This window comes from Drosophila yakuba, chromosome 3R (assembly GCF_016746365.2).
Source record: "Drosophila yakuba strain Tai18E2 chromosome 3R, Prin_Dyak_Tai18E2_2.1, whole genome shotgun sequence".
Classification (NCBI taxonomy): Eukaryota; Metazoa; Arthropoda; class Insecta; order Diptera; family Drosophilidae; genus Drosophila; species Drosophila yakuba.
The window spans coordinates 21,233,226-21,260,775 of record NC_052530.2 but is presented as its reverse complement, the minus strand read 5'-3'; the positions used below and the strand labels follow the sequence as shown (position 1 = coordinate 21,260,775).

General features: G+C 43.9%; 10 protein-coding genes across 11 annotated transcripts in view; 8 read left to right on the top strand and 2 right to left on the bottom strand.

Moving 5' to 3' along the window:
- Window positions 1-11,948, bottom strand: part of LOC6537812 — a 29,216-nt gene extending 17,268 nt beyond the window's left edge. The window contains exon 1 of the mRNA XM_015193043.3: window positions 11,834-11,948. The gene's annotated coding sequence lies outside the window, so the exon portion shown is untranslated. The remainder of the gene's footprint in view (window positions 1-11,833) is intronic.
- LOC6537811 (ubiquitin carboxyl-terminal hydrolase 12) lies at window positions 957-27,550 on the bottom strand. The gene is made up of 3 exons (XM_002098316.3): window positions 27,526-27,550; window positions 11,834-11,948; window positions 957-2,632 (listed from the first exon to the last, which is right to left on the bottom strand). Exon 3 carries the CDS (start codon window positions 2,385-2,387, stop codon window positions 1,113-1,115), a length of 1,275 nt encoding a protein of 424 aa, XP_002098352.2. The 5' UTR covers window positions 2,388-2,632; window positions 11,834-11,948; window positions 27,526-27,550; the 3' UTR covers window positions 957-1,112.
- LOC26535715 lies at window positions 5,712-7,129 on the top strand. 2 transcript variants are annotated; one of them, XM_039376170.2, is made up of 3 exons: window positions 5,712-6,223; window positions 6,287-6,481; window positions 6,561-7,129. In XM_039376170.2, the coding sequence occupies exons 2-3, from the start codon at window positions 6,470-6,472 to the stop codon at window positions 6,987-6,989; spliced, it is 441 nt and encodes a 146-aa protein (XP_039232104.1). In that variant the 5' UTR covers window positions 5,712-6,223; window positions 6,287-6,469; the 3' UTR covers window positions 6,990-7,129. The 2 variants fall into 2 exon arrangements, with proteins under 2 accessions (XP_039232104.1, XP_015048534.1); XM_015193048.3 differs by having other exon boundaries at window positions 5,712-6,481.
- Window positions 8,078-8,757, top strand: LOC26535913. Its single transcript, XM_015193047.3, has 2 exons — window positions 8,078-8,212; window positions 8,270-8,757. Exons 1-2 carry the CDS (start codon window positions 8,201-8,203, stop codon window positions 8,627-8,629), a joined length of 372 nt encoding a protein of 123 aa, XP_015048533.1. The 5' UTR covers window positions 8,078-8,200; the 3' UTR covers window positions 8,630-8,757.
- Window positions 8,774-9,738, top strand: LOC26535270. Its single transcript, XM_015193046.3, has 2 exons — window positions 8,774-8,877; window positions 8,940-9,738. The coding sequence occupies exons 1-2, from the start codon at window positions 8,866-8,868 to the stop codon at window positions 9,621-9,623; spliced, it is 696 nt and encodes a 231-aa protein (XP_015048532.1). The 5' UTR covers window positions 8,774-8,865; the 3' UTR covers window positions 9,624-9,738.
- Window positions 9,783-10,460, top strand: LOC26535121. Its single transcript, XM_015193045.2, has 2 exons — window positions 9,783-9,868; window positions 9,936-10,460. Exons 1-2 carry the CDS (start codon window positions 9,857-9,859, stop codon window positions 10,326-10,328), a joined length of 405 nt encoding a protein of 134 aa, XP_015048531.1. The 5' UTR covers window positions 9,783-9,856; the 3' UTR covers window positions 10,329-10,460.
- On the top strand, window positions 10,617-11,547 carry LOC6537810. The gene is made up of 3 exons (XM_002098315.4): window positions 10,617-10,951; window positions 11,016-11,092; window positions 11,151-11,547. The coding sequence occupies exons 1-3, from the start codon at window positions 10,934-10,936 to the stop codon at window positions 11,416-11,418; spliced, it is 363 nt and encodes a 120-aa protein (XP_002098351.1). The 5' UTR covers window positions 10,617-10,933; the 3' UTR covers window positions 11,419-11,547.
- LOC6537809 (neprilysin-1) lies at window positions 12,374-14,580 on the top strand. The gene has a single exon (XM_002098314.3). It carries the CDS (start codon window positions 12,439-12,441, stop codon window positions 14,497-14,499), a length of 2,061 nt encoding a protein of 686 aa, XP_002098350.1. The 5' UTR covers window positions 12,374-12,438; the 3' UTR covers window positions 14,500-14,580.
- Window positions 14,701-17,097, top strand: LOC6537808 (neprilysin-4). The gene has a single exon (XM_002098313.3). It carries the CDS (start codon window positions 14,860-14,862, stop codon window positions 16,948-16,950), a length of 2,091 nt encoding a protein of 696 aa, XP_002098349.1. The 5' UTR covers window positions 14,701-14,859; the 3' UTR covers window positions 16,951-17,097.
- LOC6537807 (endothelin-converting enzyme homolog) lies at window positions 17,371-19,766 on the top strand. Its single transcript, XM_002098312.4, has one exon. It carries the CDS (start codon window positions 17,505-17,507, stop codon window positions 19,728-19,730), a length of 2,226 nt encoding a protein of 741 aa, XP_002098348.1. The 5' UTR covers window positions 17,371-17,504; the 3' UTR covers window positions 19,731-19,766.

Below are 27,550 nucleotides of genomic sequence, written 5' to 3'. Positions count from 1 at the left end.
AATAGGGGAAAACAATGGTATGCGTAGGAAATAACCAAAAATAAAAAGTAATTTTAAAGCAAGCTTGTTATAGTAAACATCTAGATTTTATAACATTATGGCAACAGCGAGTAACACTTCGTAGTAAAAGTATCTACTCATTGTTCTAGCCGCATTCCATTGCCTGTGATGTGTCACTTTCGTTCTAATCGATTAAGTAACTCTTCTTAAAACTCTGGTTAATTTTACACTTGATTTATGCTGCAAACCCTTGGGATTTGCATACTCGTATTTCCCACTCCATTGAACTCCATTGCATTTGCCTCACGTGACTTGCACCAGCGATCAAGTCAAGTGACCAAAAAGTGGGCATATACTGGCGATGTGTCACTCCAATGTGTAGTTCTAACCGGTTGAGTAACTCTTCTTAAAATCCTAGACAATTGTACACTTGATTTATGCTGCAAATCCCATAGTATTTGCATATTTCCCACACCATTGACCAATATTGCATATGCCTCACGTGCTGCTCACATGGCGACGTGACTAAGTGTTGCGACGATGCGGATCCGTCGACCCCGCGATTAAGTCAAGTGACCAAAAGGTGGGCAATTATTGGCGGCAAACCACCTGTCCACCTGTGTGACCGACCGGTGGTGAGTTCCCTCGGTGGCTCGCGACCCTCCCAACGATTTGATGCGGGGATTTCTGATGAAATTCATCGGTCGCCGGTTACCTAAGCGATTAGCCAGCGTCGCGTCGAGTCTCGTAAGTTACCAAGTTAGCAAGTTATCAAGTTAGCAGCTTGGAGCCACAATGAAACCGCTTTGGCACGGGAAATCGCACATTTGTTTACGTGCGCACCGGCAAGCCCCCCAAGTTGTTTATTGATTGAGTGTGGGTTGAGTGAACCGCCACAGAGATTCTGGCCCTGACAGCCACCATCAACATCAAGGCTCACTGACCTAGACCAATCGTTTGCTGTATTGATCATCTTTATTGATAGCTATTAGCTGTGTGGTATTATGATGCGTGGTTAGATAGTAAAAAGACATACAATTTTGGGCATTGCTGCGCACAGGAGATTGGAAACTTTCAACTTAACTTCTAACGGGGCGACAGCGTAGTAGGGATTAGGTGCAGTCCCGCGACTGATAGAACAGTATGTAGCCCGTTTCCGAGGACTTGTGTATGTCGGAGGTCAGGCCGTAGAAGTCCTCGATGGTGGAAGCCTCGATTTTGTCCACCATATCATCGTCGAATAGCAGCCACAGTCCGTGGCTCTTCACAATCGATATATAATGGCCACGATTCGGTCCGGAACCGCAGTGGATGACCACAGCGGTCAGGTCGTAGAGTCGATCGGGATTCACGGCATCATCGGAGGTGTTGAAGAGTCGTAGTTCCAGTGGGAAGACAACGCGATGCGAGACCTTGATGTGCCTGTTGAACTGCTCCATGTACTTGAAGCGCTTGAGATGCAGGGCCAGGATCATGGGCAACTTCTTCACCCGCATCCTCTTCTGCGCCTCCTGGTAGCTGCAGCAATTGTCGCACTTGAACTTGTTGTCCGAGCACAGGGTCTCCGTGTTGCTGAAGCACCGCAGGCAGTGCGTAATCGAGGTGTTCTGGTCCACGTCCACCTGGAGGTCAAAGAAATTCTCATCCTTGCTGCTCACCGTCTCGCAGTTGAGGCATCTCGTCTCCGACGTGAGTATGCCCTGAAAGATCTCGTGCACCCAGGTGGGCTCCGAGTTGGCCCCATTGCTTCCTGTTCCATTTCCTGAGATTATGGGCGTTGTGGTGGCCGTAAGACTGCCACTGGCATCCAGTACACTTGTGGTGGCATTCAGTGATCCCGTCGAGTTGCTACTGTTCCCATTTGAGTTTGTCGTCGAATTGGAGTTGGAATTCGAGTTGGACGTTGAACTGGACTTGCTAGCTATGCTGCTGGCCATGGCACTTGTGCTTCCGCCTTGATTCGAGGCCTTTGGATTCCCATTGCTGGGTCCTGCATTCCGCTCGGCCAATATGATCTCGTTGATGTGATTGATCAGGAAATTGAGAAACTCATGGGCATCCTGCTGCATATAGTTATCGAACTCCTCCTTCTCCTTGCGCAGCCTGGTGATGAACTTCTTGGGCGCAATGGAGCCCACCTTCTTCTTCTGCGTGGCAATGCTGTAGAATAGATCCGCCAGACAGGAGAGCAGCGTCTCCTTGGGCCGCTTGTTCTTGGCCTTGTACTCGAGGACCTTCTCGCGAAATGGCTTGCAAAAGTAGAGGGCCTGCAGCACCGAGTTGCTGTAGCAGGTGTTCCCAAAGTTCACCAGCCCGAAGTAGTGCTCATTCGGCGGGAACAGATCGGAGCCAATCTCCCGCTCCAGCTGCGACACATTGGCACCCATGCCGGCACCAGGAGCTGCAGCGGCACACCGGTACAGAAATGACCACACCGTGGTTGCTTTGATTCAGTCGTCCTCGTCGTTCTTTGTCGTTCGTCGGGATCTCTTTTGGTCTTTTGGTTAGAGCATTTAAGTTCTGGCCTACTGATTTTTGCTTTCAATACTTTTTTATATATTTTTTTTGATTGTGGGGCAGAGGCGCGCACAAAACACTTTTTTTCTGTTTCAGTTTCTGTTTCAGTTTCTGTCTGAAAATAAATAATTTTGAAGAGGGGATACACGTGAGTTTGCTTCGCATAACACAAACAACAGAAATTAAAAATATTTTTAATATTTACTTTGCTTTCATTTTTAGTGTAGTACTTCGATTATCAGTTACGTTATCAGTTTGTAATAATTGAAATTTAGAATTTTGATTTTGATTTAGCGACACTAAAAACCAAGCAAATAATTGTAAAACTAAAATGCGTAAGAAAAGCAAATGAAGATCTTCAAAGATTCAACTCTTATATCCCCTCTCGAAAATTATTTGTAATCTTGGGTGTTTTGCATTATAAATAATTTTTCACACAATTTTTGTATTGGGAGTTCACTGAGGAAAAATTTTGAAATCAGAACATAACAAATTTGCCAGTTTAAACCAATTTAATTAACTTATTTTAGCATAACATCTTAGATTATAACATTATTATATTATAGGTATTTTTCACATATTTCCATTTTTGGTCAGTTATATTTTGAAATATTAAACAATTTATTGAGAATTTTCTAGAATTTTTCCTCAGCTTGTAACAAAGGACACGCAGAACATTTTGCAAAATCAAGGATGTCCATGACCTTCAATAATGAGCAAAACACTAATGGTAAATATTCTTCATTCGCATTCATGGTCGCCATCGAACTTTCGTGCAAAATTTGAGCATGTCTGAATGAAGCCAAACTCACGATGATCGAGCATAATTTCTCATTAAACGAATAATGACTTGCTTGTCCAAAGTCCGAGTGTGAATCAAAATCGACAAATATGCAGAGAATTCTCATGTAATTCGAAACTAAACATATGCAAACACGGCTGTGAATCAGCACGAGCGAGCAGCTGGTTTTCGATTTCGTATCATCCAAGCCAGCTTACAGGCTGAATTGGATCGGCCGGCGGCGTCTACACTGCGAGATGACGGTAAGGGCTAAATATAGTGTCAATTTTATAGACCGTAATTGGAGAGTTCGGTGCTTTTTCTGTGAACTGAACTGCCCGCTCGATGGCAGTTGCTGAATGGGAAAATTCCGCATGCCACGCAACGCGACCGACCGGGCGACCGACCCGGCGAGTGGCGGTCGTGTGCCATGGGCGGCGGATGCACCCGCTCCACGCTCGCCGAGAATCGTATAAAAGCCGAAGCACTTGGCGCTGCAAACTTACAGTTACAATTACCAGACGGCAGAAGAAACATCAAACAACCAGTTAGTTAGCACGATAGCCAGACAACCAGACAAGTCAGGCCCCCTTAACATTGGATAAGCAAATCGCAGACGATTGTAGCATCCACAAGCGATTCCCGAGGAGTACCGCCACATCAGATCCCCAAGCTATTGGAAAGGAGCATTTCACATTGTGCAAGGGATCAGCCGAGTTGGAGTATCTTCACACATTCCTGTCCAGAAACCGCAATGCCGGCAACGGATTAACAACGGAACCCGTCAATAATCTATCAGCCAAGGTGCTGAAGATTTTAGCCTAAGTATTTGTTTAAGCCAATAATTTAACAAGCATCTCGACTGATTATCCTTAAGTGATTTAAACTGAAAATGTGTGGCAATACCTGTTAGAATTGTCAATAATTCCTATATACATAAGAGTATTTTAAACTATTACAGAGCATCCAAGTCTGTTGTTGCTTTATACACATTGTTAATCTTGCTATAATAAAAAATTTCAAGCTAAAATCCATTGTATGATTTTAATTGCATTACGTGAATTTATCGATTTTGCTCCAGTTTGGAGGGGATTTTTCAACCACTTTCAATAATTCTATCTTCGAGCCAATACAGCTGTGGATCCCGAGCTCGCCTGGTTTTGTAATAGATTCTATGGCATAGTGCCATTTATCTGGTCCACTAACTATGGTAATCAAGTATGAGTTCCTTGGAATTATCTTGATACATCAATTTATTGATTAGACGAGCATCGTGCGACTTGGTTTCGTATTCAAATTGACACACTTGTATTGAATACAGTTAAAGTTTGAGAATACTGGCAACGGAGTTCCTGCTAAAACTAATGATCGAACCGGGTTAAATAACTTTGAAACGCAGTTAGAGAAAGTCCCACATGAACCCTCAGGAAATTTATCAATTAACTTTGGGTTATACAAGATAATACCTCAGTGTAACCACTAGAATATAGCTTTTACTGAGAAATGATCTAACGACACGTATTACAGTAACTTGAAACGCAATAAAAGACAGATCCTTTCGTGACAAATAAATGGTTGGTTTTTTTTATCATTAATGGGATCCGTGTATTAAAAACCAATTATTAAAGTTAACCAAAACGTTTTATTATTAAAGTTTTATTCTGAAGTGAATATATAGCTTTCTTATATAGGTGATTTATCCGAAGAATATTGCAATTAAAATGTTATTGAAATAACCAAACCCATTAATTAATTTTTACACCGGAATCTGACTAAGTAATGCCATTTACATAATGTTATTGTAAAAACAAGAGAGAACGCTATAGTCGAGTTCCCCGACTATCTGATACCCGTTACTCAGCTAGTGGAAGGGAGAAGGAGAGTCTTAAACACAGTTTTTGGCGGTTTGTAGGCGTTATAGTGGGCGTGGCAAAAAGTTTTTTGGCAAATCGATAGAAATTTACAAGACTAATACAAAAATGAAAAAATATCAAAACATTTTTCAAAAGTGTGGGCGTAGCAGCTTTGGGCGGTTTGTGGGCGTTAGAGTGGGCGTGGCAAAAAGTTTTTTGGCAAATCAATAGAAATTTACAAGACCAATACAAAAATGAAAAAATATCAAAAGTGTGGGCGTGGCAGTTTTGGGCGGTTTGTGGGCGTTAGAGTGGGCGTGGCAACATGAATCGACAAACTTGCGCTGCGTCTATGTCTCTGGAGTCTGTATGCTTAATCTCAACTTTCTAGCTTTTGTAGTTCCTGAGATCACAGCGTTCATACGGACGGACAGACAGACGGACAGACGGACAGACGGACAGACGGACATGGTCATATCGACTTGGCTATTGGTCCTGATCAAGAATATATATACTTTATATGGTCGGAAACCCTTCCTTCTGCCTGTTACATACTTTTCAACGAATCTAGTATACCCTTTTACTCTACGAGTAACGGGTATAATAAGTGGAAACTAGGGTATTCTATTGCGATTATACATGGGAGTCCCACTATTTTGGGGTATAGAAAACTGTAATAGGTAGTATTTCAATTGCATCAATAGTGTGTAGAGTCAAAGAAATGATATATGTACATTCTAGTCGACTCGTTTGTTGGTAAACCAATAAACGAAATTGTGATGCCCGTTGAAAGAGTATAAAAAACGTGCTTCGTTTGTTTACATTCAGAACAGGCTTTAACCAGTACAAGTAACTAGTAGACATAGTACCACTAGTCATAGTAAAACTAATGAGTCATGAAGTGTGCCATTCGAGGGCGGCAATTACCAAGAAGTGATGTTTGTCGCACTTCTCGTTGCAATCAATTACATCGGTTGGTAGCTTATCTTTATCAAATTTATTCAAAATTCCCTGCGAATGAATCAGCTTTAAGAACTGGACTACTGTAATAGGCCAGAAAGTCGTAGTCGTCGTGAGAAAATATCATTCACAGCTATAAGTATAGAACAAATTAATGATGCCTGGTCTAAAATAGATTTTCCCAATTCAAAAAACGCCCATACAAAAGTGCTGGACGCTATCCCCACTATAAAAAGTGTACGATATGCGAACGATATGAATTGTCTACCTGGGTAATTTTATGCATTACTAACGACCAGCGCCACGTCGATATAAAACTGTCTGCCAAGTGGAATTTCATAACAGAAGAGAACTGAACATGCGAGCGATTGTAAGTACTCAAGTCGTTTAACCCCTTTAATCCTAGATAATACCTAGATAATACCCGTAATAATGTCTTTTGCTTTCAGTTTATATTGTGCACACTCCTTGTATGCCTGGTTGTATTACTGCGATTAAGTTGGGGCGTCGGCACTTCGGATACCCAGGACGTGACCAGCTCAGATCCCAAGTTCGTATCGGACAAGGACTTATATGCTTCATATGACTGGTCCCAAGATGTCATCAAGAACGGTGAAAAGGATAACGATTTGAATGCCATCACTGGACAAGATATTTTGAAGTCAAAAGCGAGACTTCAAAAGCTTCTGACTATTCTGAGGCAAGAACCACCAAAGGATAACTACTCTAAGGTTTTACCAGTTGAAGTTGAAGCCACCAGTGATCCATCTAATGCAGAAGATACAACCATCTTATGTAATCCAGTTATTGACGAAAACTGCGAACCAGAGTCCATTGGACCAAGACTAAGCGCAACTCTACTTAAGATCCTTGCATAAATTCTACATAAATCGAAAGCAAATCAAAAAAATTAATTTATATATAATTATTATTAATCGACTAATTCCTATAGATCTACACAATAATTATATTTCTTATAATACTTCGTAACATTTTAATACACATATGTGTCCACAAATCGTCTTGACTTGAGTTTACTATTCGTGATTAGATGCACATTCTATTATCTGATCAAATGCTTTCACACGCTATCCAGAATTAATCAACAGTATCGTATTTGGGATCCTAAGTCGGATCTATATAAACTGAACTTTATTCAGATTGAGCCTCAGTATCAACATAAAAATGCTACCGAGTGTAAGTGCAAAAGTGTGTAGTTAAAAGTTAAGAAAGCCAATATTAAGATGATCAATCTTTTCGTTTTAGAAATTATTTCTGTTCCTTGCGCTTTTAATCATCCATAACACGTGTGGCCTTACAACCAAGCAATCGGTTTCATTTAAGGATTCGAATACCAAGGGTTCAACGACTGACCCAACAACTTATAATCAAAACCTTACATACCTGTTTCATATAAATCTCAGTGTACCTGTACTAAAAACGCTCGGTTAAAAAGTCTTAGGTTTAAAGTTTTATCTGAAAATTGTATCGAGTTTATAATTGGCTACCTAAACAGGAAGTGTTTGAACTATTAAGTAGCACTACTTTTAATGTAAAACCAATTGGATCTAAACATTTACGTATTGGTAACAACGTGAAAATTAATTCGATTGAAAGTGTCGCGCTCAGATCTACATTATAGAAAATATTAAAGCATTATCCATTTTTGCTGCTTATATACATAGATCGATAGCTCAACGGCATCTCTATGAAAACTAATGCTGTGAGGTTTCACATACAACTTCAATGGAAATGTCACCTGGATACAAATCAAGAATATCTATGCACAGAAAAGTACAAAAATTTCGAAATCTATAAAATATAAACGTGGGAAACAAAAGAAAACAGACCAATCAACTCCTAATGTAAAAAGAGCAAAAATTCAAAGAATTCTAGTTTTTATTTTTTTTTTATAAAATGTAATAACATTTAAAATAACATGTAAAATACATTTTCTTTGTATGTGCTGTAATCTATGCAGTAATCTAAACCAGTTTTTAATAATAATCTAAAGGGGAAACTTATTAGCATTAAAAGTTCAATATAAAAGCCAGTGCCATGCGGTTCAAGTTTTAGTATCCAATCGAAAATGCAGCTGCGGGTAGGTTTTCAAGTAACTCGGATTGTGATAAAGTGTTAATAAATGTATTCCATATAGATTATATTATTGCTCCTGGTCTGTGTGGCCGTTGCAAGTTCACTAAACCCAAGTCAACTGGCATCAAAAACCCCATCAACTAATGTTAAAAAGGATGCGTCGTCGTCCAAGGAGGAGAAACCAAGTTTGAAACCCTGCAAACCCATCGATCCTTCGAGTTCAGAGCAAAAAGGACTAGGCATTACTCCCAAAGGCGGATCAGTTAACCCGGAATCAAGAACAACTTCTGGCAAAGACGTAAAGTTAGTTGATAAAAGTCTGGATGATTGCGAACCCATTCCTGAGGGTATTGGATCTCGGTTGAACGCGAGAACTTTGCAAACACTGGTTACAAAAACTAACATGAAGGGGGATAGCTGAGTAAAGCATAAAATTCATTAAATAACATTTATATAATTTTCCTTCAATAATAAATTAATGCAAGAAAATCGTTAATGATACCAAGAAAAATTCTAAGTTGATTGAATAAAGCAAAACGGATTTAACAATTTAAACTCGTTTTCATTCAATTCCTATCTAAATGGGAAACTCACTAACTGGGCATTCGATATAAAAACTGACTGCTAGCGAGATCGAGCTTCAGTATCCGATCGAATATGCAACTAAGTGTAAGTAGCCAATTAAACCGGATTGCATTAATAAATAGCACTAATGGTTTCAACTACTATAGATCACATTCGCGCTGCTTGGCTGGATCGCCGTTGTAAATGCTAGTGGTGGTCTAAGCCAACTCTTCCTAACGGCCTCAAATAGACCATCTTCCAATGATAACTATGAGCCGCCTTCGTCCAAGCAGGCAACATCGAGAATTAAACAGTGCAATCCCGTTGAAACTACGAGTTTAGAGCCAAATGAACTGCTGCAAAGTACCAATTCTCCTGGAGTGGCCAGTACCAGAAATACTGTACCCCTTCCCACTCTGGCTCCCAGCTCCTCTTTAAGTTCCACGGAAATCAACACTAACATTGATAAAATACCCGATAAAATTGAGAGAGTGGTCGTACCTCTACCAACACTTAAGCCCACTTCCACTTTAGGCCCAATTCAAGTTGGCAGTGAAGATGGTCAAAGTAATGTACCTCAAAGCGGTATTAGGGAATTAATTCCTTTCGCCCCAAAGGCAGTGGGAATACTTAAAGAAAGGTTGGATGATATTGTACCCAATACAATTCCAATTAAAAAACTCGTAGCACTACCAACTCTGAAGCCAACTTCCACATCAACAACAACCGGAAACAACCTCTTGGAAACGGAGGACCAAACTCAGGATGATTGCGAAACTCTGCCCGACGGTATTGGATCACGATTAGATGCCAAAACACTTAAATCGTTAGTTAAAACTCAAGTGGGATAAATAAGAAGAACAATTCGAGATTTATAAGTTACAAAATATTAAATAAATTCCTTATAGATACCAAGAAAAATTCAGTGTTGACTCTATTAAACGTCACTCGCCATGCGTCATAACACTGAACCCGTTTTCATTTGCTATATATATGAATGGGTAATTTTATGAATTACTAACTAACAAGGCGTTCAATATAAAACGAGCTGTCACAGTCATATAGTTTCAGTATCACATCAAAAATGCAACAGAGTGTTAGTATCCATTCGAACCGGATTTCATAACGTTACAATAACTACCAATACCCTTCACATATTCTAGATTCTAGTCCTTCTACTTGGCTGTGTGGCATTTGCCAATGCGTTTGGCATCAGCCTGTCATTTTTAAACCCATCAACGGACTCTGTCGAGCCGCCAGCAAATTCCAAATTATGCACACCCATGGAGGATGCACCTTCGGAAAGGGTTCACTCCCTGATCTCGCCAACAGATCAACCAAGTAGCACGCCGATTGAACCTGTAGTCGTTAATGGCAGGCCAGTGGTACCCCTACCCACACTAGCACCGATTTCCACTTCAACTGCAACTCCGGTTAACAAAGGAACATATGGGGGACATGTGCCTAATCTTCCGGTGGAGTGCCAACCCACTCCTTTGGGTATCGGAACTCGGTTGAGTTCGCAGCTCCTGAAAATACTCACAGTCTTGGGCTAAGAGGATACCTTTAGTATTACTGATTTAAAAATTGTTTGCAAAGGATCTTGATTTTTTAAAATTTAAGGAATTTAACTAATGGAATTTAACAATTAAATAATAACATAATAAATCTGACGATCTAAGAACTCATTTATTTGGGAAATTTCTTTTTGAAAACAATTCTTTAACACAAGATTTTCCAGGGCTTTTCCACAAAGCCCCGATGACACAGTCACACTCAGACCCCCCAAAGACTAGAAGCTCCAATAGAGGCAATTACTGTCAATCAGCATTGCTGGGGGCAATTATTAAATCCAGTCAATAGACACAGCATCCAATAGCAATGGAGGAAACCCGTTTTGGGGCGTTTGCCGACAGCACATCAGAGAAATCAGAAAAAAAATTAGCAAAATCTGAAATATCATAAATATCTCTCTCTATATCTGTCCGAAGAATAAATGGTGCGAATCGCCAGGTCGAAAACTCTCAGTTGCAATGTTACGGACCGGTTTTACTAGTTCCGTAGTATAGATTGCAACTACTGCAAGAATACAAAACAAATAAATATCGTCATCTCATCTGGGATTCCGTTCATTCAGTGCCACAAAGCAGCTTAAATTAGAATGATCAGAGTTACTACGGTGAGTCAAAGTCCTCTTAAAACAAAACAACTGTGTAAGAATAAGTATTTGAAAATGTTTTCAGTGCCTGTTGGTGTTTGTATTCTTTGCCTTTTATATCGATCAAAACTATGCCTCCACCAAAGTGCTTTACGAATTTCAGTGAGTATTTGATTGACAACCATTTTGATTTTCCTATTACAAGATTTTCCCTTTCCAGCATTAGGGAAGCCAACCAACAGCGAGATGAGAAGGGGGAGATCAAGGATTCGTCCGAGGAATCTGGCGAGGAACCCGAACTGATCATCACCGGCAAACGAACCTCTTCGTACGTTTTTCCCATCAAGGATAACAACTATGTGTATGTGGAAACGGCCACCTATGTGGCGGATAACAATGGTTATCATGTCAAGTACAACATCTCCTTGGATGCCGTCGAACTTGACCGTCGTCTCAGCGGACAAGCACTTAAGACCACCGCTGGTTAGGCGGACACATCGAGTATTAACATAGTGACTAAGTCGTAGTTGTTGCAAATACTACATTATTTATTCGAACTAGAAAGTGACAAGTTCTCAAAGCGCCATTGCAAATAATAAACGGAACTTTGAAAGCGAGTTTGTTTGCAAACATTAAATGGAACCCAAACGGATGACAGTGCAGTAAGTTATGGCACTTTAACTTGGCTTTGTTCCAAAAATGCCACTTTGGCATTATGATTTACGAGTGCAGAATACTTAAACTTATACTATGATATACGACTTACAGATGCGTCCAATTTGTTTTAAAATTAAGTGTTAGTAACAACACTGAAGATACATAGAAAATTGTAAAGAATGAATCCAAATAACCCAGGAAATTGCACTATTAACATGACCGCTTAGAAGAAAGTAAATTCCTTACCGTGTGTGAAGTTTCCTTGATGGCCGTTGTCTGGTGATGATTGCTAGCTGGCAATTTCTAGTCAATTTCCGTGGTTAAAATGTATTTAGAAATCTAGCTTGAGGAAAATTTCAATCTGCAATTAGAGGAAGAAGATGGGAGGGGGGCAAAAATTAGTAAATGCACAGCAAGACTCTGTGAGCACAAACAACTTTTAATTATACGCTACAGGATGATGATGAGTCGGAAAAGCCATTAGCTCATTAACTATATAAATGTATATATACATATAAGACTTGGAGCTCGGAGTGCGGCTACCTTGAGGGTCAAGTGCGAATACAGCCCACAGAACGCGATTATCAGAGGCGAGAGTGGGAGAATTGTAGGAAAATGAGCACTCAAATTAGAATTTAAGAATATTAGGTCAGTGGCGTAATTGAGAGGAGGAGGCTGAGCAAATTCACTGCAACGGTTAATGGAACTAATTAACCAATCAAGCGGCGGTGCTGGTGACGATAAGCCTCGCTTCAATTCAAAAATCGACGCATCACTCGATTCCCGCTCAGTTTCGTTTCGGCAATCATTCGAATCACACGGAAAAAGTAGTAGTAGTATTGCCGTAGATAATGGCCTTCCAACCGCTTGGACTCCTGCTGGGAGCCATCCTGCTTTCCATAAGCACCATCGATGCTTCAGTGCCTCATCCTTTGGCCGCCAACTATTCGATCGACATCCTGCGACTGGCCAAGGCGGCTCACATCAAGGCGTACATGGGCGATGAGAAGGAGCAGGCTTGCAATAGTTTCTACAACTATGCCTGCGCCAATTGGCCGCGTTTGCATCCCGCTCGAAAGCTGAAGACACGGACCAACTACCTGGAGGAGCTCCAGGAGCTGTATATCCGAAAGAGCGCCGATATGCTCAAGAGTGCGACAAGGGGAGCTGAGAACAGTGCCGATCGTCAGTTGAAGTACTTCTATGGCTCATGCCGCCTTCAAACGAATGACACGCGATCTGCCTTAAATACGCTGCAAAATGTGACGGATTTCCGAGGCGGTTGGCCAGAGATTCGCGTTGCCTCGTGGTATCAGTACGAGTACGATTGGCTGCAGGTGGTGGCCAATCTGAAGCGCAAGTTGGGCGTGGACATTTTCATAGGACTGGAGGTGATACTCGACTACAAGGAGGAGAATATGCATCGCTTGAAGATCGGTGCGCCCCAGTTTCCCATGTCACGGCGTCACTACGTCCATCCCCACTACGATGGCACTCGGGAGCTGTACGAGCGTGCAATCGAAGATAAGCTTAAAGTGTATTTCCCGGAACAATCGGAGCTTTGGAGGCAGCAGGTGGCCAGCCAAGTCGTCCAAATCGAGCAGCAACTGGCCAAGGGATTGCCACACAATCCTGCGCTCACCTTGGCGCAAACCACTCGGCAAAGGACCGCCGCTGAGATGAAGGCTGCCTATGGTAGCTATGTGGATGTGACGCGGTATTTGCAGTTGATATTCAACGAAAACCTGTACATGGATGTGTATGAGACACCCGAGGATTATATGTCCAATCTGGTGGATGTGATAAGGGAAACACCCAAGCTGCAGCTGGCCAACTATACCATGTGGAAGGCATTGGAAGCGTTGGATACCGCACGAGTGCCAACGTCCCAGAGAGCTGATATTTGGTGTGTCCAGTTGGCGCAGCAATACTTCCCCCATCAGCTGGAGAGTCTGTTCCATCGCAACTTCAACCACATGCAGATGATCAATGAGTTGCAATCGACGTGGTCGGATATTAAGCGAGTCTTTCGCGAGGATCTGCAGGCCTCGGAGCGTTTGCTCTGGCTGACATTGGAGACCAGACAGAAGGCCATCACCAAGCTGGAGGCTTTGAAGCTGCACTTCCGGACCCACGATGACAACAAGTTGATTCGCCAGATGCACGGACTTAATCTGCACGTGGATCACTTTTACCCGAACTTGGTGAGTGTTCTCCAGTGGAAGACACAACGCGGTCTGGCCAAGTTGATGGCCGAACCGGTGACCGAAGATGAAGTGTACAAGCTGCCACACTACGAGATCCAGAAGAATCGCATCCAGGTGCCGATCACATTCCTGCAGGCAAGATTCTTCTGGGATCCCGCCTATCCCAATGCCTTGAAGTACGCCACCTTGGGTGTGCTCCTCGCTCGCCAAATGCTCCACGGATTCGATGGCGTGGGCAGGCGTTACGATGCCTATGGTTATCAGAACAACTGGTGGGATCACACCTCGGAGAGTTCGTACTCCCGCCGCACCCAGTGTTTCCAGGAGCAGTACGCCATCTTTGTGGAGTACAAGGGTAAGCCCGTGCAGGACAAGGATCTGTTGCGTAGAATTGTAGCCGATAATGGTGCCCTGGACATCGCGTATCGCGCCTACCAACAGTGGCTAAAGAATGCCGCCGAAACACCGGTTATATATCAAAGGGAACGTCTGCCACTCCTCGATCATGACCACAATCAGATCTTCTATCTGGGCTATGCGCAGCTGTACTGCACCGACTATCCGGAATCGGTGGAGCGGTTCGATGAGCTTCCCGAGCAGCTGCGGATTAACACGGCGCTATCCAATTCCCAACAGTTCGCCAATGCCTTCGGTTGCTCCAGGGAGGATAAGCTGAACGCTCGCTTTAAGTGCACGCTCTACTAAGAGGAACATTATCCATCCATATCCCTAATATGTATCTATTATACGAAGTTACGAAATAAAAGCATTTGTTGCACCTGTCAAGCGTTTGATTGTGATTTTTATCACCGAACCTTAAACTTTTCCTATAATGTACTTTAAAGAGCACCCAAGTTTGAAATGACTCAAATAATTCCTGCATTACAGAAGCGCTTACAACATTCCAATCAGTTTCTGGAAGCGAATCTCTTTCTCTGCCCGCTTCACTCTCTGGATGTCCGATAACCCCAACTGACCCTTGGTCATATCAACTCGGACGCTCGGCAGCTGGAATGCGATTGCGAGTGGCGAAGGCAGTCGATAGCTTCACCGAGCTCCGGCAGCATGTCGGACCCGTGTTGGACGACAGTAATTTTATGGCTGCTCTGGCTGCCACACCTCCAGCTCAATGCCTTGGCTTCTGGCGAGGATGTACCGCCGCCTTTCCAGCGGATCTACCAATCGGAACAGACGGTGCGACGTTCGAAGGCTCATGAAATGGGCAGTCATGTGAACAAAAGCATCGATCCCTGTGTGGATTTCTACGCCTATGCCTGCGGCAACTGGAAGTCAGCACTAACGCCACAGGAGCAACTGCAGCAGCAAACGGATCGGGAGCTTCTGCTGCTCGTGGAGGAGGCGGTGAGGAGAGAAGATAGCGTCATAGTGCGACAGGCCAGGGAGCTATTCAAGTCCTGCGTAGCGGCACAGGCTCATCAAGGCCAGCAGCAGCAGCAGTTCCTCAGCGAGTTCATCAGCCAGAATGGAGGATTTCCCGCTGTTCCCGGTTCCCAATGGGCAGTGCATCACCACGATTACAATTGGCTTAGCGTGCTCGGTGCTTTAAGGCTCCGCTATGGTATGGACATTCTGATTGGACTCCGAGTGGGTTATAACTATGGCAATGTAAATGAGAACAGCTTGTATTTGAGCGAACCCAGCACGTTGATTCCAGCCGAGCTGTGCACCCGGAATCGCTCGGATATTCGCGACTCCATTTACGAACCCCTCGAGCAGCGAGTGGCAGCCGAACTAAAGTCTTGGCTGGCATTGGGCCATGAGGAAGCCGCTCGTCTGGCTGCCGACATCCTCAGTTTCGAGCACGAACTATGTGGCGGCATGAAAGGTGGATCCTTTGAATCCTGGGATGCGGAAGAGCAGCTCTACCTGGCCAACTACACCCGCAAAACGTTGCGTGAGTTCTCGAATTCGTTTGAACTAGATTTGGAAGCATATGTGAGGGCCAGTTTTGGCCAGGATATCTACAAACCCGTTTACATGGCAGCACCGGAATATTATCGCCAACTTAAGCGCACTGTTGGTGCCCACAACATAAGTCTAGTGGCAAACTATATAATGTACCGTGCGGTGTCTGCTCTGAATTTTCCTCTAGACGATCGCCCACAGTTGAGGAAACGGGCGTGCTTGGAACGCACCAAAGAACTACTGCCAACGGCATTGGGGGAATTGTATGCCCGCCAGTTTGGAGCTGAAGATAGCAGAGTGCATTTGGACAACCTATATGATACATTAAAGACGGCTCTGAGACAAAGTTTGGGTGCAGAATGGTTGGTGGAGGGCAGCCAGCGGGTGGGTCAGGAAAAACTAAGGAACCTAAAGCTGCAGCTGCCCACTTACGAGCGTCCAGTGATCCTCAAACTGCAGCTGGAACGCGGCAATTATTGGCAAAATCTTCGCCAGCTCTTGGGCGTGGTTCAGTCCCAAAGAAACAATCGCCTCTTTGAGGAGTTTGTGCCCGCTCCCGGCGATCCCGTGGAGGCCTATGAGGCCAGGGTGCGACTGAGACCAGTTCAGCGACGTTTGGATATGGGATTGGCACTGCTGCAGCCACCAGCCTATGATCCTCACTATGGCCATGCCATCCGCTACGCCACATTGGGCATGAAGCTGGCGCAACAGTTGGTGATGGCTTTCGATGATCCACATTGGTCGGTGGGTTTGCTCGAACGGGATAATTGGGATGGTCAAACAGCCTGGCAGTATCACATTCGCAGCAATTGCTTTGCCCGCCAGGTGGACAATTATTTGAGGCCGAATGCAAGTGCTACCACGCAACTGATCACGGACAGTGCAGCCATCAATGTCGCCTTTCGGGCGTATCTAAGCTGGCTGGGTTTCCAGGAGCCCAACAACGACTTCACCAAGCTGACCAAGGAAACCCTGCCAGATCTTAACTACTCAAACACGGCTCTCTTCTTCCTAGCCTATGCCCAGCAGCATTGCAGTCTGGAGGAGTTTCGTGCCAGGGATGATCAAGGAACTCCAGAAGGATATCTCTACAGTGCTCGACAGAATCACACCTGGACGCGCCTGCTCGTAAACGGACCTTTGCGAAACTCAGCGGAGTTTGCGAGTGAGTTTCGGTGCCCCATCGGATCACCCATGAATCCTGCAACCAAGTGCATCATATACTAGCAATAATTGGTTTTAAAATTACTCTAAAATATACTGCATTTCACTTATTGAATAAATAGTAGCATTTGTGTTGTTGTGAAACATTGGCTTTTAGGAAAACTAGCTTCTAACAACTAACGTTGAATAAACTGCATATGTAAACAATAATTGTTGTCTGCTTAGAATAATCTACATTTATAAATCGTTTTGATTTACTGATGCTGGCAGTCTATACTACACATCGGAAATGCTTCCCTGTCTGGGAGAAATTGTAAACCTTCTCGGGCCAATGGATTACAACATTTGCTAGCTTGATAGCAGGAGAACCTTGTCACCAAGCGAATGGTGTTGTTTTGCTGTCAATGCCAAGTTCTCGGTTGTCGAGGCCGAGTTTGTTTACTTCTCTCGCGGATCCCAGAGAGATCCCAGTGCCTCAATGGGTGCGATAACCCCCAGGGACTGAGAGCAAACTTGACCCAGTTCTCCCAGGTTCAAGCCCAGCCAGGAGAAGCTTCCGATTCGCGTATTATCAAGCCTCCACACCACAACAGTTCAGTCGATTTTTCAACGCCAAGATGAGAGCTACCAAAAGCGCTTGGTTGGGCTATCTGCTCGATGTGCTGATCCTCTTTGAAATCCAACTTTGCCATGTGACTGAAGGCCGACAGAACCATATGAATCGCATGCAGATGAGTGGAAACTTCCCAGACTCGCGTGAGGAGCAACTGGTGCGCCAAAAAATAGCTACAGATGTGCAAAAGTATATGAACCTGAGCGTCGATCCCTGTACGGATTTCTTCGAGTACGCCTGCGGTCAGTGGGGCCGCTATCACAAGCGCCAGCTTCGTCCGGATGAGTTGTCCACTGCCCAGCAACTGATGGAGTCCAAAATCTCGGAGCAATTGCAACAGCTCCTCACACAGCCACTGCCACCGCAACATCATCCCAACGGATATAGTGGACCCAGCATGACGAATGTACGAAAAGTGCGAGCTTTCTACGAATCCTGCGTCGCAGTGGAGGCAAATGCCAGTGAGAGACGTCGTTTCCTCATGAAGATTCTCAAGGATAATGGAGGATTACGCAACGTTCCCAACTCCAACTGGCAGCACAATCGTCAGTGGGTACAAACACTGGGTGAACTGAGAAGGAACTACGGATTGGATATACTTTTGGGTCTGGAAATTGATCTCAATCTGCAGACCATGAAGGGGAATAGCATCTACTTTGGTGAGCCCAAGCTGACCATTATTCCAGCGGAACACTGCAATGCCTTGGCCACGCGAGGAGCACAAGTGCGAGATGAGGTCTATGAGCAGGTGCAGCAGCAGGTGACGGAGAACTTTCGTGATTGGTTTGGCATGGATACCGGCGAGGCGGCTAGATTCGCCGGAGATATCATCCGTTTCGAGTTTGAGCTGTGCAAACAAATGGGAGAGCAGGATATTCAGAAGCCAGAGGAGGAGTTGCCACCCGCCATGCAGGCCCAAATGTACGGTGCACGTCCGCGAACTGGTCAAGAGCGTCTACGGCGCCAGAAAGTGGGAATGACCCTGACCGAGCTCACCAGCGAGATGGGCAATCACTTGGACTTCAAAATGTTGATTGAGGTCATCCTAGAGAGTCAGTACCCATCCCAGGTCTATCTCCGTTCTCCGGAATACGTGAAACATGTGGTGAGGACTGTTAAGGCCAATAATCGCATCACCGTTGGTGGCTACATCATATACGTGGCCCTGAACGAACTCAATCAGCCGCCGGAGGAAGCACCTTCACAACGTGGCCGCCAATGCGTCCAGGTGACGCAACGTCTCTTTCCCCAAGTTTTGGGTGAGATGTTCCAGCGCCATGTACAGCGCGATAATGCGAAACATGATCTTGACGCCGTATTCAGCGATGTGATCAAGGCACTCGAGGAGCAGTTCCACGTGGAATGGATGGACGAGAACGATCGAAGGGCGGCCAGAGCCAGATTGTCTCAATATCGAGTCTCCCTGCCTGATTACCAGAGTTTGGACCTCTCCGATTTGCAGTTCCAGAAGTCGGAAGACTACTGGCGCCGTTTGGAGATCGCTCTCAAGTATCGTTCCCATCAGCAGTTCGAAGGCCTCAGGGGCAACGATTTTGGCCAGGATACAGACGGTCTGGATGCATTCGAGGTGCGAGCTGCTTTATCGCCACGCCAGCAAACGATCCTGGTTGGTTGGGGTCTGCTGCAGGCTCCCTACTACAATTACTACTATCCCAAGTCACTGAAATATGCGTTATTGGGCCAGCGATTGGCCAGTGCATTGGTGCAGGCATTCGATGACGAGGGTTGGAACCATCATCCACAGGCGACGTCCCAGTGGAATGAGCTGACCATGTCTGGTTACCGAAATGCCAGCGAGTGCCAGCGGTCTCAGTACAGCAGTTACTTGTACAATGAACCCGGCGAGTTTCGCAATGCCACCAGGCTAAGAGAGATTATGGCCGACGGCAGCGGTCTCAACTTGGCCTTCAATGCCTATTTGGCTTGGCTGGAGCAGCAGGATCACAAGCTACGTCCACTGCTGGCGAAAGAAACGCTGCCGGAGTTGAATTTCACCAACACCCAGCTCTTTTTCATATACTTTGCACAAACGCGCTGCTGGGCAAAGGACAACCAGGAGGCCATCCTGGACTCGATGCCACTGATGCAGCACACACCGGAGAGATGGGATGTCAATGGACCGCTCAGCAATTCCGCGGAATTTGGACGGGAGTTCGGCTGTACCCTGGGCACACCGATGAATAGTGGAGACAAGTGTTTGGTTTACTGATGATGACGAGGCGGAAATAAAATACTTGGAAAGTAAGTCAAGAGAGTGGAGTTTCTGATTGAAGTGTGGTCAGTAGGATGCCAGTTTTTTTGTTTTGTAGGCGGATATATACAAACTTATAGAAGCTCGCATTTACTGAAAAAACAGATATCTTTAAATAGGTAATACGCAAGGCCCCTACAGTTCTTGCTGTCTCACAGTTTTTCTGTCAATCGAAGCTCTTGAAGGCACTGGGCTGGGTTTTAAGCACTCGAGCACGCAGCGCTCCATTCAAAGCGATTCCGTAAGAGATATGGGCACTCGTTAGTACCCTTCCATCGGATGTGGGCAGATGGGACAGATGCCTCAACCTTGAACCGCCTGACAATCGATTCCCCATGGCCATATGAGGCACACGCATTTCCGCTCAGTTTAATGTGTAGCTTACCTGCAATGACACAAGAATTGAGAAGCATTATTAACAATATTCAACAGAGGTTGGGCAACAGAAACAATATACAATATAAGCGGAATCATAAGACACTTTTAAATGAAGTAATCATTGTTCAGGCGACATTGGCTGAACCTTTTGATTGAGCTTAATTTTCTGATTCACCTTTGCTGATCTCAATTGTAAATACAGTTAAATTGTTTGCAATTTTTTGACATAGCAAAGCTCATTGAATTCGTGTTCCATTCTATATATAAGAATATTATATATAGCGACCCATTGCAGTCAAGCACCGCAGTGGCTCCAAATGGAGCGGAAGTGGACCATGGCCAGTGCATAATATTCTGTAAGCTCTTGGAGCGTATCATCAATTACAGCTATGCAAAATGCAAAAATAGCATACAATTGTTCGTCTCAATGCGTCATGGGAGACGAAAAGACTTTGGCTATTAATTATAATGGTGGAAGTTTTGTAATCGCTTTGAAAGACATGCGAAAAAATGAGAAAACCAAAAACCTAATAAAAAGAGCCCGCAAAGTAATTTTCAATTTACATTCGTAGGAAAGAGATGCCATGGTCTTGGGTATATCATTACTGGCACCACAAAAAAACAAATGGGAAAAATGTTCGCACAACGGCCATAAAGTGACGCGGAATACCAGCCAAATGACTGCCCTCTCTGCAGCCCCCAAAAACCCCAACTCCGATTCCCACATAGCCCCATCGGGCACCTTTAAGTACCTTGCTTCCCCCACAATTATCTGACTTTGGCGAGACAAGAGCCATCAAATCGGCGTCTTCGGCTCCGTTTGTTGCTGGCTAATCAGCGAAAAGAGAAAGAAATGCAAGATACGGAAGCTTTGGGGAAAGTCAATAACAATAATTAACAGATAATCCATAAAAAGTAACGATGCAAAAGGGGCTTTTCATATGGTAATCAAAAGGTTAGGTTATTCAACTGTCATTTAGGTTCACTGAGTTTTCTGGGCCTAAAGAATCTTAAACTCCGACGCACTTAAGCGGATTTCATACAAAAAGGTGCGGTTTTCCTTGGATCCTTTCCGGTTTCTAGGTATTTTTGGAAAGCAGCCTAATGAAGCGTTATCTACGGACACAATGGTGTAGATTGTGCATAGCTTATGCAACATAATTCCACGCTATCAACGCAGGCAAAGTCTCTTAAGGCCCATAAATTTGACAACGCAACCGAAACTTAAATGAAAATGTGAGAAAAAATACCCAAAAACTGCAGCGAACAACAAACGAAATCGGCTCGCGAGTCCATTTGATTAATCAACTTAACAAAGTCCCCAATAAATCAGACGCAAGTATTTAAACAAGACAGACGCTAGGCAAATGACCCAGTTTCCTGCCCCCCATCCATCTATCCATCCATCCATCTATCTATCCATTGGACTGTCTGCCCGTGGGTCTTCGAGTGTTCGAGTGGCATTACCAATCTATGCCAAGTGACTCCAAAAAAGCTGGCGGACTCCAAAGACGCCGGACTACTGATTCCCCCGGGCAAGTCAGCCTGTGTTCCCCTTTTATTTTTTTTTTTAAATGTTTGCGGAGCGATTCAATATTTCATTCACACATGTTTAACCCAAATTCGAAAATGTCTTTGCATTAGTTGCATAAAAACAAACACTAAGTGGTTCTACACATGTCGTGCGGCATTCCAACAAATTGATCTTGAATGTGGCCAAGAGAACACAGAAACAGATCAATGAATGGCCAGCAGGTGTGCCTGCGATGGGGAAATTCTTCTCGAATAAATGAAAACTCTGTGCAGACAGTAAGAGTGATGATATCCAAACAACACTTGACAGCGTGGACTCGTTTCTGATATCTTAACCACCATACTTAACTCATAGATAGACAGGTAAAGGGAGACACCAAACAACATACGAGTATATCCTATGGAATCTGGGTGCAAACACTTTTGTAATTTAAAACTGTTTACGTTATATGCCCAAGACAGCAGCAGTCGCATCTCGTGGAGAAACGAGAGCGAAGCTTGGGGAAACTCACATATCTCAGATATCTTTGCATATACTCGTATTGCTTCAGAGTTATTATTATATCTCTGCGGCAAACTTCGCATGTGGGCGACGCCTCTGGGGGTTGTCATATATGGCCTCCATTTATTCACAGTGCATATGTACGGGTTATAAATACTTTACATGCGTCTTTGGCAAGCCATAAGTAATGAAATTTATTTCGCAGTCAATTGAATTCTTGCTCACAGTGGGTATCATGGAGCCTAGGTGCGCCCATATTCGGATTTGTCCAAAACAATTTGTCATTATTCTAAGGCATTATGACAAGTGAATATGTGAATAAGTGAATATATGTCAGGCATATTGCTCATTAGTTCGGAATCTTGTATATAAGAGGTTCTTGTGTTCCACGTTTAGATAATAGTACCAGGAGATAATAATTCTCATCATTTCATGTACTGTTTTATCAATCTGCTCTCACAAATATGACAAATACTGTAGAACTTAAAGTCCAATCCAATTACTGAATCACAATTCGTATGTAGTGGGTAATTTTAGTTTTGGTAGCTCGGTTGACTTATACATATAATATGAGACTGGCACAGAAAGTTTTTTCCAGTGCGCCAAGCAATCTGACTGCTACTGAAACTCTATAAATACTGCATACGTGGTTAATTAACGTGAGCCATCGGACTGCAATCTTTGGGGGTGTTCCATGGGCACTGAAAACCAATAAATAAGGGCCAAATGGGTTCGCCTGGCTGAAAGTTTTCCGGCTCAGAGGGTGGCCAATATTCATATCGCGTCCGCCGCATGGAACAACCCTCTTCCGCCAGCTGGCAGATATGGCCACGACATGGCCCCTTGGATTCCAAGCTACATCTTGCGGAGAGTGAGTGGGCCAGTGACTCAGTGGCGATTCATTTTGGTGCGGAATCAATTGCACACAGCACGCCAAAGAAAAGTATCTGCGGCTAAAGGTAGCGTGTCAAGGAAACGGGGCTGGAACACTAACACCCACCACCCACCGCCTAACGCCCAACGCCCACCGTCCCCTTTCCCCCCTTGACAATCAGCTGAGAGGCGGAAAGAGAGCAGCGCTCACCTCTCTCCAGAAAATCGATTTTCCAAAACAAATGCAAACTTGTGGCTGCCTTGGCTGCTAAAATTTGCCAAATAAAAACGCATTTACCTTTGGCAAACATGAATCTCCGTCAATCCAAGCAGGAATATCCATTGTAGAAGCACATAGAGTGACTGTATCCATTATATAGTATATACTGTGGCTTTGTTTCAGCGATAAGGCGCAAACAATTGATAATTAAGTAATGCACGAAACAAAACACAAAGCTGAGCACTTCGGCGAGAACAGTGATTCAATTTGGTTGAACAAAATATTCACTTGCAGCTCAATGGCTCCACATAATAACTATTTCGAAATGCACTCTATATACGCACTGCTGGAAGTGGGAAATGTGAAATGTGGGAAATGGGAAACTCAAGCCCGGAGAGAGCTGCTGGAGATTCTGGCCTTTGAGTGGGTGTGGTGAGTTTTCCCAAGGCGCTCACTTATCGATTTCGTAATTAGTCGCGTGAATATGAAAAGCAAAACAATTGCTAAATCATAACCGCGTTATGTTTATATATATTGTTTCACGCACTTGAATATAGAACTGTTTATATGTGTATATGCCACCAAATTCGATTCCGCAGTGGGATACACACACACGATAAGGCGATTTCCGACCCAACTACGAACCAACACGAACCACGAGCCACTCAGCCACCGAGCAAAGTGAGCAAAGTGAGCAGGCACAGTCGACCGTCGATGTGTGGCGCTGCTTTGTAACTCATTTGGGCGCTCGGCTCGGCTCGCCGCTCACTCCGCCTGCTGCTATGCTGGCGCTGCTTGCTGCTTGCTACTTGCTACTTGCTGCGCAGCATAAAGCAGCGGCGGTGGCAGAGGCAGCGGCAGCGGCAGAGGCATCTACCCCCGAGCCAAATGCACACAGTGGGCCAACTCTTCCAGTCACGAAGGGCTAGCCACGCCAATGGCCCAATTTTAGTTTAATTCTGTACAAAAATTACAATATTTGGAGGAACTTATTCAATTACACCCAATATTCATACACAGATGTTCAAAATTACAATATTTGGAGCAAGTTATTTAATTACACTAATAATTCATACACGGATGTTCAAAATTACAATATTTTAAGGAAGTTATTAAATTATACCAAATATTCATACACGGATGTTCAAAATTACAATTATACCAAATGTTCATACACGGATGTTTAAAACAACGGCTAAAATTAAATAATTATTAGCCCATCTAGCTGCAATTTCAAAATGGAAAAACCATTTATGTATTTTCAACATAATGGAGTAAGAGGAAAATGACTAGAATTTATATAATAATATAATTTCTCATTATATTAGTCAGTTGAACTTGCTTAAAAGCACTAGCTCATACATTCATCTTATATCTCTCCTGATGTTAAAAAGTACTTTTCTTGATATACACATTCAGATTAATTACTTTGCTTACATAGTTATTCAAATTGATTTAGAATTTTTTTTTAGAGTGCGCATTTTTCCTTTTCCAAGCCACTCAGCAAACAATCCACCCACTGATACGGTATTCAAGTCAAATACAGGGTATTCAGAGAGCCATATTCAGCGCGAGGCGGAGAGCCCGACCGAGCACAGGCAGAAAACTGGAGCAGCGTGCTCGTGCTGATAGCCAGCCAACTGCTCCAGCTCCGTGACACAGAGCCCATGACTAGATCCGGCGCGTTAGCTGCACATATGAATGTGGCGCCTTGGTGTGCGTGCTGATAAGAGGGACAGAGTATCGAATCGTGCGGCCGCCGATCAATAAACCAAAAAGTAAACAGTACACATAGCCAAACTGTCGATCGGTCACGCATGCGCCCGAAAAACCCACTAAAATACAAGCAATCGCATTTGGCCCACTATTGGCCATTGACCAATTGGTTAACTGGTTTCTCTCGTGCGGGAGAAGTTAAGTGTTCCAAGACGATCCGCATTCTATGCAGATTAGAGTCAAGCGATTTTCCAGCTGCGAGCGCAGGAAACCCGTTCCGTTCCGTTCCGAGGTTAATGACACAAAACAAACAGCGTATACGTAGATACATTATTATATTATTAATGCAGTTGCAGTATCGGCCATTAGCTAACAATCCCCCACAGATGAGCTAATGATGTACGAGCGGTCAGTCAGCAGGCACGCAATATAATCGCACCACAAAAATTATCTACGGACCGCCAGTTCCGAAAGATCAAAGAATTCCAAAGAAGCTGACACAGCTGGACATGCGATGCGCAGCGAAATGGATATAGTTTCAGTGTCCGGCAGAAGAAAGTGTGTGGAATTGAATTAACAAGACGGTAACAATTTCCAAACAAAGCGGCATTAGATCTGGAAAGTGTAGCGACTTTAAAAAGCTCTTAAAATCCATCTCTATTTCATGGGCTTACTTTCAAATAGAGCTATAAACGTGCCAAACATATATATTCATACTGAATCCAGGAGTTTCAAGGAGCAGGTCAAAATAGCAGCCCAATTGAACGACTAGCCCAACCCTGAAGATAACAAAATTCAACACACCTCGCGGCGGTCGAGTTGCCGCTCAGGAAAAGCGATTTTCCAATGCGCAGGCGCACTCTTCGGCCAGGAAATTATGGAAAAATGTGAGAGGGAGAAGTTTGGGAGCGAGAGCAGAGCATAAATGAAAATGTGTTACAACCAATTGGCTGGCATAAAGGTAAGGAATCTGCATAAACTGCCTATGCCACGTTTATGATGAATCATCTGGTTGGGTTAGGCATGCCACATTTCATGTGAAATGCAAGTGGGAGTGGGAGTGGTAGTGGGAGTTGGTGGAAATGGGTGGTTCCTGGACGGGGGTTGGAGGCAATTGCCTGGCCAAAGGAGTACATAATTGATGTATGGGCTGGACTGCCAGACAGCGTGACTGCGGCTAATGGCAGCTGTTTGAGCTGGCCACCGACCATTTGGCAGACGTTCTTCTTTCTACTGGAAGCAGTGTTCGATTATTATCTATAATCAACACAAGAAGTTACGACAAAAGTCGTTTCAACTTCCGGCATTACACAAACGAGGAGTAAGGTTGCCCAAAATGGAAATCAATCGAGTCATTAGAAGGCGAGGGTCTTCTACACGCTACTGAAATGCAAATGATTTTGAAGTTTTTCTACCAAGAACCATTGATGGGAAACGATAGTCGCATCGATACGTTTGAATGCGCAGCGATTTATGTGTGACTTCGGTTCCAAAAGCTTGATTATGATCACATATATATTTCCATAAACAAAGCGAAGCTTTAGTCAGCGACAAGCTCGAATTACTGAGTTTGTTTCTTTTCGTTCGTTTTCAGTATTTCGATATATGGGGTTCCAAACGAGTTTAACGAAAAGACCTCAAAGATATCCAAGTTATTTCTTAGTCACTGCAAGGCACAGATACAGTGCAACTTCCGTAATTTCACTTTAAGATTAAGATATCATACTTTTCTTCCAAGCTACTTCAACTTTGGTTGGGAAAAGTGGATTACTTTGAAATGCTTGTAATATATGCTTGTATATAAATGAAATAGTTTCTATGACATTCTTTTCTAGACATACTTTAATTCATGTTGTACAATAAGAAACCATTGAAAATGATCTCTAGAAATGTTTTAGTGCTACGGAAGTTAATCTGCGCTCCAGAACTCCAGTGTTGCACCTCGCTCGTGGCCAGCGATAATTATCAAGTTAATAACTCAACACTAATTAGTCAGGTGCTTTGCTGGGCGGGCGGGCGCAGGGAGGCGGGGCAATGCGACCCTAGGTCGCGGACCAAAAGCAAAAAGCCATTATAGCGCCGTCGAATGTGAAAACGAAAGCGATATGGCGATTTTTCGGCGGGCAGGAAAATCGGCCGCTGGATGGGAAACGAAACGAAAATCAAAGTCGTGAGATGAGGGACGAGAGACGAAAAGCCCAGGTGGAATGCGGTGGAATGGGAAACTGGAGCTCTCGAAAGCAATCCAAATGCCAGGTAAATTAAATCGCAGCATCAGCGGCGGTAGCAAATCAACTTAATGACGATGGCTGGCAACTTTTCCGACAGTTTTTTCTTTTTTTCATCTATTTTTTCTTTTTATTTTATCTGGCGATCGGTTCGTGAGGTGAAATGAATTTAAGTTGCCTTTTTTTTCCTAACAGCCACAATAAAGGGGCTAAAAAATCGATGAGTGCTCAATTAACTGTTATTCGTAGTACGCCCACACTCACACACGCACGAACACAAATAAATAACAGTACATGTATTACCTTTTTCAGTTGAACTTTTGGTGGC